General features: G+C 38.0%; 1 protein-coding gene across 3 annotated transcripts in view; it reads left to right on the forward strand.

The window, feature by feature from the left end:
* Nucleotides 1-13,740, forward strand: part of LOC134800708 (RNA-binding protein fusilli) — a 133,522-nt gene that overhangs the window by 76,349 nt on the left and 43,433 nt on the right. For all 3 annotated transcript variants that reach the window (XM_063773214.1, XM_063773216.1, XM_063773217.1), the window contains exons 3-4: nucleotides 7,737-7,819; nucleotides 12,822-12,973. In XM_063773214.1, the coding sequence (XP_063629284.1) occupies nucleotides 7,737-7,819; nucleotides 12,822-12,973 (235 nt within the window). The remainder of the gene's footprint in view (nucleotides 1-7,736; nucleotides 7,820-12,821; nucleotides 12,974-13,740) is intronic.

Raw genomic sequence — 13,740 nt, forward strand, 5'->3', positions numbered from 1 at the left:
ATAATTTTAAATTATAAATTTAACTACCTACACAAATAAAAACATTTAAAATATTTCATCTAAACGTTAGCGGTAAAAAGGTCTACTCAAACACGCGTAGTTATATTTTTTAATTTTTTAATCTTATTTAAAGCTGCAACACGACTGACTGATGACAGAATTGTTCTCCCAGAAGGGGGTTCGTGGGGTATTTGACTTTGGTACGGTCGTATAGAGGGCGGTCTCGTGACCTCCAGAAAATTCCGACTTTTGGTCTACCGCTTCCGGTCAGAAAAATGTTCAACGGCCTGGCGTAACGGTGAAACCTAGGTGGGGGGTGCTCGACCAAATGTCATAGAGGGACCCTGGCAGTTTTTGACGCCGCCATTTTTTTTTCAAAATGGCCGACTTTTTTTTTTAATTTTTTCAAGTTTGTCCTAGCGCGCTGAAATTTTGGTCACGGAATCTCGGGGTCCTCTAGATTCGTATGGGAAAAAAAAATTTCGAAAAAATCCAAGACGGCGGAAAAAATGGCCACTTTTATTTTGTATGGCAACTTTTAAACGGTGCGAGATAGGTGGGGGGTGCTCGACCAAATGTCATAGAGGGCCCCGAGACAAAACAAACTGCATTTAAAAATTTTCAAAATAGCCGACTTTTTTTTTTTTTTTTTTCAAGTGTGTCCGAGCGCGCTGAGATTTTGCATGGCGAGAGATAGAGGCCTCTAGATACCTATGAAAAAAAAAATTTTTGGAAAAAATCCAAGATGGCGGAAATAATGGTCATTTTAATTTTGTATGGCAACTTTTAAACGGTGCGTGATAGGTGGGGGGTGCTCGACCAAATGTCATAGAGGGCCCCGAGACAAAGCAAACTGCATTAAAAAAAATTCAAAATGGCCGACTTTTTTTTTTTTTTTTTTTTTCAAGTTGGTCCGAGTGCGCTGAGATTTGGCATGCGGCGAGCTAGGGGGCCCAACATTACAATGTAAAAAAAAATTTTTGGAAAAATCCAAAATGGTGGGCGACACGGGCAAAATTCAAATTTCCAGGTAGGTTAAGCGAGCCCGAAGGGCGAGCTTCAGGTCGGGAGGCCGAAGGCCGACCCCGCGGAGGGCCGTCAGGCCCGGAGCTTCACCCCGAATGTCCAAGCGTGCCCCACCCCCAGTAATTTTGGGCGAGGCCGAAGGCCGAGCTGCGGGAATGACGAACAAAGCAAAATCCTATACAAGAAGTGTGTTAAGCGAGCCCGAAGGGCGAGCTTCAGGCCGGGAGGCCGAAGGCCGACCCCGGCGGAGGGCCGAAGGCCCGGAGCCTCCACCCCGACTCCCAAAACGCGAGGCCGAAGGCCGAGCTGCGTGAATGCAGTTCCCCCAAGCGTTCTACAAAGTCAACTGTCTTGATAAGCGAAGCCGGCGGGCCGAAGGCCCGACGGCGAAGCGTCGAGGCTCGCGAAGGCCGAAGGCCGAGCTCCGCGTAGGGCCGAAGGCCCGAAGCGTCACACGAGAGGGGGAAGTTGGAGCTTAAACACGACCCAATAGGAAAAGTGTCTTAGACAAGCGAAACGGCGGGCCGAAGGCCGAAGGCCGTAGGGTCGTGTTTAAGCTCCAACTTCCCGCTTAAGCCCCGAAGCAAAACCAACCATCCTAAGTATTTTAATAAGCGAAGCGGCGGGCCGAAGGCCCGACGCTGAGCTCCGGAACCCAGCGAAGGCCGAAGGCCGAGCTCCGCGTAGGGCCGAAGGCCCGGAGCGTCCCTTTTAGATTTCCCATGCACGCGAGGCCGAAGGCCGAGCTGCGGGAATGAAGTGCTCCCACGCGGATCTTTTCGTCCTAGCAAAAGTACAACTTTATTTATTTTTTTCCCTTTGGAAAACAAACTACTACTACTACTACTACAACAAAAACAACAGCACAAACAACAGCACCAACAACAACAACACATCAACAACAGCACCAACAACAAACTACAAGAAGACCGCGGGGCCCTCGGGCCCCGCGCACAGGGCAAAATCTAGTTAAGTTGTTATGGAGGTAAAGTTGAAAAATATTCATTCTGTTTTATTGGATTTATGGTGCGTTGTTGATTTTTTGACTTTAATATGAGTTCCGACGAAATAATGAAATTAATATTAATTGTAATCGTAGGCGTTGGAATTGGCAGGCAGAATTTATTTTAATATCTTGCTGCCTCTGCCGCCAAGTCAAAGACGAAGTATGTATATGGTTGCTTATGGCAATTTTATTATTTGAGAAACTAAGAAAAATGGCTTACAGTTTATTAGAAACAGTTTTGTGGCATATTTTAAATGGATGTAACTACAAATTCGTCAACACTGTGGAAATTATACTTATTTACTCCGTGCATAAAGCAACGATGTATGTGAAACATGATATCAACATGAAAGACTATGTAAACTTATGTGACGAAAACGACAGTCAGACAGACGGATACAAGACGAAAAAATCAAAGATACATGAAAATATACGGGTAGTAAAAATACACGACTCGTGTAAAACATACGCGTGATAATGATATAGGTACCGTGTTGGTTATATTTTGGGTGTACTTTACTTTTAGTTTTTTCTATAAATAAAACTTGGGTTTCGTGGATTTTTTATTTTATTTATTTCATTGCATGTTTGAGAAAAGCACTATACATACCTCGGCGGGAAATGGGGTTGCCCGCGCTCAGACCTATCCGGCCTCGCGAATTCGGCCGGCAACCCCTTTCGTCCCGGCCTCTGTAGTAATGTAATATTAATCATTAATTGTTACAACCAGTAGTAGTACATAATTGTTTTTTCCATCGTATTTTCACGGAAACGTACGAACGTGGTTTGCAAGTAGCGACTGCATGAACTCGATCTCATTCCCTCTCTATCGCTCAATAGATCAGTTGTAGAGTTTTAATACCTACGCATGCGCTAATGAAAACGTCAAGTGTCAACTTGTGGTAGGGCTACTAAATAATTGTCATCATAAAATAAGATCACTACTGTAACTACTGTTATGATTCTTATTATATTTATGTACCTTATTTATTTAATTATTTTATGACTAGGTAGTATTAAAGATATAAGCTGAGATAAATGTCGGAGACTGACTTAATCACCTCTAAAATCATTAACCTATTAATTATTAATTAATTAAGACACTTAATTGTTTCTAGGCCAAGATATAATCTTTTAGTTTATAGGTACCTATGGTCTGTATACTATACTATATATCTTTAGGTAGGTATTTAAATAAAAGTAAACAAAATCTACCCTCAAATAGCTCCTTAACCCAGTTGAGGGTAGATGAAAACATTACACGATCAAATAATGTAGGTTAAAGTCAGATCGTTCAGTGACAGATCCAAGCGTTTTGTATTTGGTCGATTAACCAATTAATGTTATAACTACCCGAAAATGTACAAATTATTTGTTTACTTATAATATAAAATTATTAAATACCTAAAGATACAGAGTATAGGGATTTAGGGATGTAACGATACATGATTTTGCAGATACGATAACGATACCGATGTCCGATACCAATATTGGTGGCTTAGTAGTTAGTGAATAAATCAAGATACCTACTTTAAAAAGTTGCGACTTTAAGCCGAAACTCTCACCATTTCGATTCCCAATAATTTAAGCAGAATAAAAACACCAACCTTCACCCAATTAAATCCCAACCTTATTCATACAGCTACAGGGTTGTTTTTCGCTCAAACGAACATTACAGGCGTTTTGGCTGAAAAGGAACCTGTTCCCGGTAACTGTACCATCGTACATTTATCACTGATTGTGGTTAAACCTTATTGTAAGGGGTTAAGGTCGACATTCAGTCGTTGTTAGGTTTTGCGCAAGGGTTCACTGGCCGCCATTGCTGTTTTTCAACTGTCAATGAATAGACACGTGTAGAATGTAGCGTAATACCGTAAGCTGTGATGCTGTCGTCTCTTTCTAGTTGGTAATGTTGGTATGTGTGAGAGGAGAAAGATGAATGCGTTTTTGAGTGAAGGTTAGATACGTAAACGTTATGGGTTCGTAACCATATACTTGTTTAATTTAGGCTGTTCCGTTACTGGGTGCTTAGCCAAGTACCGAGTATTTAGTAACCGAATAGGTAGTTTATATGTATAGAAATCGCAGAGGCGTAATATTATATTACATATGGTGCTACTTTATCGCCCTAGTGCGGTAACTAGCACACAATACGTGCTTATGTCGAAAATTTAAAGGGCCATATCGTCGGGTGACAAGCAAAAGTCACTAACTAACACCATTGAAATTATTGGACAATAAACCGTGTTACAAGTGTAATAAAGTGCATTGTTACTTTAATTTTTTGATAGTACCTACTTAGTGACTTTTGCTTGTCACCCGACGATATGTACTGTAAAACGTTGTATAATACACGTGCGGAAAGGTAATTCGCAACTCGTGTCGATTTAAGGCACTCCCTTTGGTCATGTTTCAATTTATCGCCACTCGTTGCGAATTTCCTACTTTTCGCACTAGTATCGTAATGTAATATTGAAGCTCTCAGACGTCTCACTGACAGTTATCCTTTCTCCATAAATATCTAAAAGCATTGTTATTAATTATCACTATCCATATTATATTATAACATATTCAATGAGGTACAACGGTACCGGCTGTGGTACCGCCGCGACGGCGTGTTTTCAGGAAAAATCTTAATAGCGCGAAGTAGAATTTTTCACACACAACACAGCGACATCTAGTGGGAAATTCGGTAAATTAAAATTAGATAATTAAAAAATAAACTAGGAAATGCATGCAACGATTAGATAAAGCATAAAACGATTAGTTCGTGACCATTGGATGTTCTAAAGACGAACAATTCGTTAATTACTGTTACTATAAAGTATAAACAATAACATAACATTAGCATATAAACAACTCTTGGTAATTGTAAACAATATTTGCTTACGTTTTTTGGTGGTTATTTTTTGTACCCATAACTCCATGCATTATACGGTTAAATTATTTTAAACGGTACATTAACTACACGCCTAACGCTCAACTTAAGTCGGTTCCTAGTTAGGCGGAGAGGTACATTATGAGCAGAGATCGGACAAATTGGCGTCATTGCTCGCAATAATGTGGACATGCCTCCAAAATTGATTAAATAATTAATCATTTAATTAATTTCTTACCTGAGGTTTACTTTTGATTCCTAATCAATAAATAACACAAAGATTTCTTATAAATGTAAATTTATTAAAGAAAATAATCAGTATGGATTCCAAATTTTCTGTAGGTACTCATTTTTTATATCAAAAATATATTTAAGTGCTATTTATTGACTGGGGAACAAAATTAAATCTCAGGAAAAAAAATAATTAAATGATTAATTATTGAATCAAATTTGGAGTCATGTCCACATTATTGCGAGCAATGTCGCCAATTTGTCCGATCTCTGATTATGAGATAGTTCAACAAGGTTTTTCTGAGGATTGTAATAGAGTGTAAAGCCATCTTAATAGACACAGTGTGACGCTGCATTAACAAAATAGTCTATGATAGCTATGACATCTAGCCACGCCCTATCGCTAATGACGGCAATTGCACTGCATCTCGTCCCCTTACTAAAATATGTAACCATTTTATAAATTATAAGTAAGTTGTTTTATAAAATATACCACTATTCTATTTTTATTCAAAACTACTACAAGGATAGCCAACGAAACAAGTAGGTACATACATTGTACATGTGAGATTCCCTGTCTTATAACCCCGGAATGCTAATTAGGTAAATTCCTTAAAATCTTCCAAAATGTGATTAAAATGATATTATTAATTTACAATATGTAGGAATGTTTTAAACTATTAGTAAAAGTAATGTTTCGCAGTCTATACAGTTATAAAACTTGAGTACCATGGTCCAACTCCAATATGTACTACAATTGTTGTACATATTGGTCGTTGACGACCGGTCTGGCCTAGTGGATAGTGACCCTGTCTGCTAAGCCGATGGTCCTGGGTTCGAATCCCAGTAAGGGCATTTATTTGTGTGATGAACACTAATATTTGTTCCTGAGTCATGGTTGTTTTCTATGTATATAAGTATGTATTTATCTATACAAGTATGTATATCGTCGCCTAGTACCCATAGTACAAGCTCTGCTTAGTTTGGGGCTAGGTTTGATCTGTGTAAGATGTCCCCTAATATTTATTTATTTATTTATTTAATTAGTGTCCACATTCAAGCACCAATATTCTAGGTTTTTGCCTGCGTTTTTTTTTTCATTTTAAAATGTTTAGCCATATAACTACTTTGATTTAAATAATAGTCCCACCTAAATTAACGAACATACTTATTCAAGTTAATTTTGTACCATAATTCGTGAGTTTTACGGTAACGAACAGCTAAGCGATACTGTCAATATACTGGTACATATTTATAATTAAACCGTGGTTTGTTTGCCATGGCAACGGGATGGCGTCATTGAGCGTCGACTGCGTGGGCATTACGTAAGAATGCCGAATGTTTTTAGGCACGTTTGTATTTGTATGGATCTTTGAGCTTTTAATAACCGGAGTCGCCTTTAACAGCTTACCCCTCTGCCGAAAACCTTGCACAATTGTGCAATATTTTGTATGGACTGACGTTTATCTGACATAGCTATTTGTACGTAACGCAAAAATCGGCAGACTGTGTTGTACGGGAAATGACAGCCATGGCGTATCCAGTTACTAAATGCTCTAAAGTATGAATTCTAAATATAGAAACTGATACCTATTGCAATAAAATTTAATTGTTAACTAACCGGAGGTTATCGTGGTTCGAACCTTTAGCCTGACCACGAGTTTCACACTGACATATTCGCATTCGCTAGCGTGTGCGTAACTTACTTTCTATGCATCTCGCTCGCTGATATGCCAATACGAGCGAGATTCATAGAAATGCATGCATGGAAATAATCTATTCTTACATCTTAATAATCAGAATTTGTAATAAAATTAAATGTACACCATAACCTGCTTACTTACATAATCTCATCATAATGAGTGGAAGGTGTTATTTTGAAATTAAAACCTACCAAAATAAAATAGTACAACTTTGCCCATTAAATAGCAACTTTGCCATAGAACAAATACTTCCCATTTAAAAGTTTTGGCACATTTGTATGTTTTAATTTAATGACGTTACAGATGTCATCGTCAGTAGCAATGTCTGCCTATATCATATGTTTTCACAACGATATTACCAGTATAATCTGTATCTTTAGGTATTAAAAAAAGTAGTTCGTACATTTTAGGGTAGTTACAACATCTATTGGTTAACCGACCAAATACAAAACCGCCTGGATCAGTCACTGAACGACCTGACTTTAACCTACATTATTTTGATCATGTAATGTTTTCATCTACCCTCAACTGCCTTAAGGATCTATTTGAGGATAGATTTTGTTTACTTTTATTTAAATACCTACATAAAGATACAGACTATAGAAACAGGCGTTATAATACATAATGAACTTTTTTGTAGTGTCTTAATGTTACCTTCCTACGATTCGGAAACCTTCAACAATTCTAATAATATTTTTTTTCGCCTGCTGAATGGGCTATTGTTTCATTTTATAATTACAAACTTTGCCTAATAAGTTAATAACGAGCGTTATTTTGTTAGGTGCTTACAATTTTTTTTTGTAACTACCTAATTAAACTTATATAACTTTGCCACTTGCCCAGCTTTGTTTTTATTTCCATAACTTATAACTTTGTTTTGAACATGTTTCAGTTCGACGAGTTCGCGCGCTCGTTACAAGTGGACCCACACTCCCCCCTCTTCAGGCTAGTCACAGACGGACAACCCCCACTTAGGTTTGTATAGAGTTAGACCAAGAAAAGTCTGCAGCGATTTTGATAGCCCACGCAGTGATCTATCTATACGCTATACGTCATAATTTCATAGAAGTTTGACGTTTAAGCTTGCGCTGCGTGGGCTTTCAAAATCGCTGCAGACTTTTCTTAGTCTAGGGGCCCACTGATTAACAGTCCGCCGGACGGTATCGGCCTGTCAGTTGTTCGGAACTGTCAAAATTTTGTTCTAACTGACAGGCCGTTACCGTCCGGCGGACTGTTAATCAGTGGGCCCCTTAACTGTAAGTATTATTTACTAATAATCACTAGACGTATTTTAGATTGCTGAAATATATTTCTAGAGAGCTGCACTAAAATTGCTATAAAACTTACGAAGTCATTATCACTTTTTCAAGGCATACCAGTGTAGATACATACAGTGGTAGATATGCAGTCTTTGCCGCCCTAGTCCCCAGGCCCTATAGCCGCCCCATTTTCACCACCCATCATATTTACTACATTTGAGTTATTTCTTGTTATCATCAGCAAATTTTTTGTCACCATTTGCCGCCCTAGGCCCGGCTACTTGGCCTTAGTGGCTGTCCATAAATTACGTCATCGATTTTTGACCCCCCCCTAAAGTCATCCAAAAATCATGCTTCGAATGACCCCGTTTCCTCCTACGTCATGCTACCATCATCCGATGTCCAGATCCCCCCCCCCCCCCCTAATTTGAAATGACGTAATTTATGAAATATAAATATTGGATCTATTTGTATGGCCAAAACAATCCGTTTCACTGCTCTTAAGTGTAGATTACGTTCTCATTTTAATACGTATTATCCTCTTCCGTTTGATCCATATCTTTGCATTTTTGGTATGTAAATAAATATTCCAACACAATAGAATATGAATATATGCCACGATTCCACTATCAAGTCTATTTTTAAACTTCAATACTATTGTCATTACTGATATTGTCATCCAAACGTCATTAAAATTGAACTACGGTATTGTATATCATATCGAAATTATCTATCGCTAGTTTACAGATTGACTAGATACAAAACATCCGGTGTGGTTTCTGAATTGTGTCCATTCTCTCGCAAACATATAAATTTAGCTTAATATTATATTATATTAGCTTAATATTAGCTTTGTAAACCTACACATTTTCTGCATTAATGAGTCATGTATTTGGGCAGCAAAGTTTTTTTAGAACTCGCGCGTGAATTTTAGAGGACCACAAAAATAAGTATGTGCCAACTTTCAACTTTGCCCACTGTGTTGACTGCCAGTTTGAGAAAAACTAGAAAAAATCACAAAATAGGATAATTCCGTAGTTTAGCATTTGTAATATAAGAAAAAAGAATACATATACTTAACAAGAATTTCGGGGATTTCGGAAACGGCTCTAACGATTTCGATGAAATTTGCTATATGGGGATTTTCGGGGGCGATATTATTATATGTACTTATGTATAAATAAATAAATATACAAGAATCGCTCGTTTAAAGGTATTAAATTAAATAGATATACACGATGATTTTTAATCGGTGATCAGGAACATTTTTTTCTAACGCAGTAATTGATGTAGATCACGTTGAAGTCGTAATTACATGGAAACAAACTTGTTTTTTATCATAATTTTAATTTTGAGATCAATTTTATCCTAAAATCCTTGTCACTCTACTAATCGGTATCTATGAGTTATAGCCTCTTTACAAACTTAATGGCAATTGATAATGTATGAGTAATAACTTGTCATTGTCATATGCATAAACAAAGTCATAGATCCGTCAAATTTCCCGCCATATCGATGGCACTAAACTTGACGTATCGTAGTTACTTCATGTAGGATAACCATGTATTTAGTGGTTATTAGTTTTAATTATGTTTTAACTTTTAATTATTTAAACAATGAGATAATTGCGTTGAGACCAGGCCTAATAAGTTTAATTTGGGCTAGATATTAAGGTAAATGTACGCTCCACCGAACGCTCAAAATCCGTCCGTATCACCGAATTTCTTCTATTTTAGGCTATAAGTCGATTACCTACAGCTGATATTTCGTTGCGTATTTTTTTTCCACGAGCTAAATACCTATCCCTTCCATTATGCCCCAGAGTCGGCCAATTTGTGCCGCAGTTGGGACGTGGCAACTGATCGAAACGGATCATCGCTGCCGATTGTCACTTTGTATGGGCAACCTTAAAGAAATCGTTAACAAGTTGCGTATATTTGTTAAGGTCATAAAACCTTTTAAAATTATTTCTGTGTTTCAAAGTATGGTTTTACAGTGTGATTACCTAATTAGTTTGTGTATTTTAGTAAATTTAATTAATATAGTGCAGTTATATTATTAGAAATTAAGCTTAATGTGAGTTCGGTGATGAGTATACCAACAATTTGATTGGAAGGTATTATCGAACAGCGTCCGGAATCAGGGAAAGCGTATGTTTTTGAAATTATTTTTCTAGTGGTGGATTACGAACTATTTAGATTAACTACTTAATTTCACAAATAAATTAATGTATTTGTAATTTTATGAGCAATTGCCGAACAACAAAAACCTATATAGATTATTATAAAACTGCGTTAGAAATGTTCATGTTTTACGACTTTTTGGCATCAAAATAAGGTTTTTGGCAAGACTGTTATCAAACAATAATTTTAGATATTTTACGTCAGTATTAGCCAGAATTTTATACATGTACGGTTTTGTAATGGATTCAAGTATTAAATTTAATAATATATTTGTAGTTATACCATATTGATTACGATTTAAATACTATTTTCAAAACCTGTTCGCGAAATAGGTTCCACATATTTTCCATGGTTCGTTCACCGAACGGCCGTTCGGTGAATGGTACCCATGGTCTCTGCTACCGAACTCATGTTGCGTTGGCCATGTTTCTATTCAACGTTCATTAGAATATCATCCTTATTACGATAACGGCTAGGTCGATATTTATATGTTTATTTTTTGTGACTATGATTTCAATGCCAGCGCTTCTCAAACTTTAGACATACTTACTGGACGCCTGATAATAGTCTCCGATTGTGAACAAAAAAACTCAATAAGATAATAAAAATAATACAGCAATAATATTTTATACAGGATGGTCCAAAACTTGACGTCCAAAATTTTTTTTGGACCCTCTCGTGGAGTGGGCGATTGTGACTTTATAAACTTTTAACTTTTGTTATGATATTCCGGGGTTCCCATACAGGGTGCCTAAAAAATAACTGCATTCCGATTGTCAGCGAGGTTTTGGGATTATACCGAGCAACTTTTACTATGGGACCAACCCCGAAATCGCGAAAAAAAATTTACCCTTCCATAGAAAATGGACCAATTAAAATGTATGAAACAGCCAAATTTTTTTTATACATATACGTACATGTTTTATAATTGTTGCATACCTACCTATTTGGTACGACTTATTTTTCAATAAAAAAAGACACGTCAAGATCGCTTACCGTCTTTCTAATGCTAAAAAACAAAGTATAGTAGGGGTTTAATACTGAACTACTAAAGTTTGAGCACCACTCAACACCATATTTTCATACAATTATTTCCTAGTTCGGTAATGCGGCCTCCCTATTCGGTATAATGTGCAAATCACGTTTCTTAGTTCGGTAAATGGTACAAATCAAGGAAACCGGAATAATGACTTTAAAAATGTTTTTAATATACGTGCAATCATTTCAGTAATTTATAGGTATGTTTAAATGAGGACAAATTTACCTGTGTTTCTATTATAGTAGTGAACATATGCGTATGAAAATACCAGAGCTAATTAAAAAAAGAAACGTGCTTTCTGGTCTTAAGCGTTCGGTGGAGCGTACATTTACCTTAATATTTTTCTACTCCTGATCACCAATTAAAAATCATCGTGTACAGATAGGTATAAAACGCGAGTATTATGTTTAAACTGCTTAACCGTTATCGTTTCGAACGACACGTCATCGGTTCAATGGAGTCGCACCTGATACTAATGTCATTCACGCATTAAAATGGAAGCGTCTCGCTTCCTGCGCCAGGGGTCACGGGTAAACCTGGAGTCATTTAAATAAACAAAGCAATTAAATGTGCACTACAGCAAAACGGCTCTTATTGACAGCAGTCAATAGGACGATATTGCCATAAAAGTTGGAATGGAAATCGACCTTATCGACAATTTGGTGTTGCGTACTTCGATTGTTTAGCTTGTAAACGTCACTAATCATTTGGGAAGTTTTGAACCGGATTTGTAATGTATTGTTGATCGTGAATCGTAGTTTTGTTACATAAACGAGCAATTCTTGTTTATATAATATATATTTCGGAGATTTCGGAAACGGCTCTAACGATTTCAATGTAATTTGCTATATAGGGTCTTCGGGGTCGAAAAATCGATCTAGCTAGGTCTTATCTCTGGGAAAACGCGGAGGCCTTAGAGGTCCTTTTAACAATTTAAAGATATATAATAGGGGTACACCGAGCGGGTGCTGTGTTGGCCGTGTCATGGGCCGCCCTAGAGGCAGCATCCGCTAGGATGTAAGGACTGTTGGGGGTTGATGGAATCTAGAATGAACTAGGCTATTGGGCGAAATCAATTAATACTGGGCTATGTTTTAATTTTGTATAATTATGTGTCAAGGCCGGGTCTATTAGACCAGGATACGTGGAAAGGGAGGAGGGAGGCCTTTGCTCAGCAATGGGACACTCTAGGCTCATATTCATATAAATAAAATAATTATATGTACCGTAAAAGTACACTTTCTGATCTGTAACTACTTTTAAGTTATTTCGCTTTTACTGAACTGTGACGGGGTGGGCAAAGTTATGTGAAAAGGCAAAGTTGTATACTTTTACGATACTTATAATAGATGGTCAAGCAAATCTTGTCAGTACAAAAAGGCGCGAAATTCAAATTTCCTATGAGACGATATCCCTTCGCGCCTACATTTTTCAAATTTGCCGCCTTTTTCTACTGACAAGATCTGCTTGACCAACTATACCTTCTACCATTCCAGACAATGTCTCCACCCGGAAGCATGCAGTAAGGAGTTAACGCTGCCCGCGCACTACGCGCGCTTCCACGACCTGCGCAAGGAGTTCATGCGCGCGTACGCGCTGCGCGCCGTCCCGCCGCCCGAGCCCACGGCGCTACAAGACATGCTTACTTGTATCCTTTACCAAATGTTCATGGCTAGTAAACAATTACCGTCGCTCATAGACACCTTCGACAGCAGGAGGGGTTTCACGGTCGTATCGGTCCGGAAATACCGCGGGCGACAGCTTAGCACACACATTACTATAACGGGGTGGGCAGTATCGTTATGTCGAAATAAACAATTTGAGTACGGTAGGCAACCCCTAAATTGTCTATGAAATAAATAACTTGTCAGAAAAAAGCTATACTAAACAATGAAATTGTCGCAATCGTAACTACGGCCTACTGTCCACGGAAGCGTAGCTGCATAGACGCGTATTCGTCATTGTACGCTTTGTGTACGCTTGCTTGCAGCCTACATACAAAACCGCACGACTCTGTCCACGGAGCGGCTGACGCGACGTTGCCGTTGCTGAGGCTGCAAGCAAGCGTACACCAAGCGTACAATGACGAATACGCGTCTATGCAGCTACGCTTCCGTGGACAGTAGGCCTACGAGACCAAAACGTCGCAAGCGCAGTGAAATTTCATGGCGCTTACGCGTTTATGTCGCGAGATTCACGCTCCTCTTCTATGGTTTGTTGTCAAAACGACATCAACTCATGGCGCAAAATACTTTCTGGTTCTCTGTGCCAGTTATATACGTCAGTAATAGCAAAAAGAATAGATAGTATAGAGGGGTCCTGTCATTGTAAATTTTGTAGTCACTGTAAATTTACTGCCATCTATCGACACACGACTAAAACTCAAAATGAAAACGTATAAAGTTATCAAAAAAT

Source organism: Cydia splendana, chromosome 20 (genome assembly GCF_910591565.1).
Source record: "Cydia splendana chromosome 20, ilCydSple1.2, whole genome shotgun sequence".
Classification (NCBI taxonomy): domain Eukaryota; kingdom Metazoa; phylum Arthropoda; class Insecta; order Lepidoptera; family Tortricidae; genus Cydia; species Cydia splendana.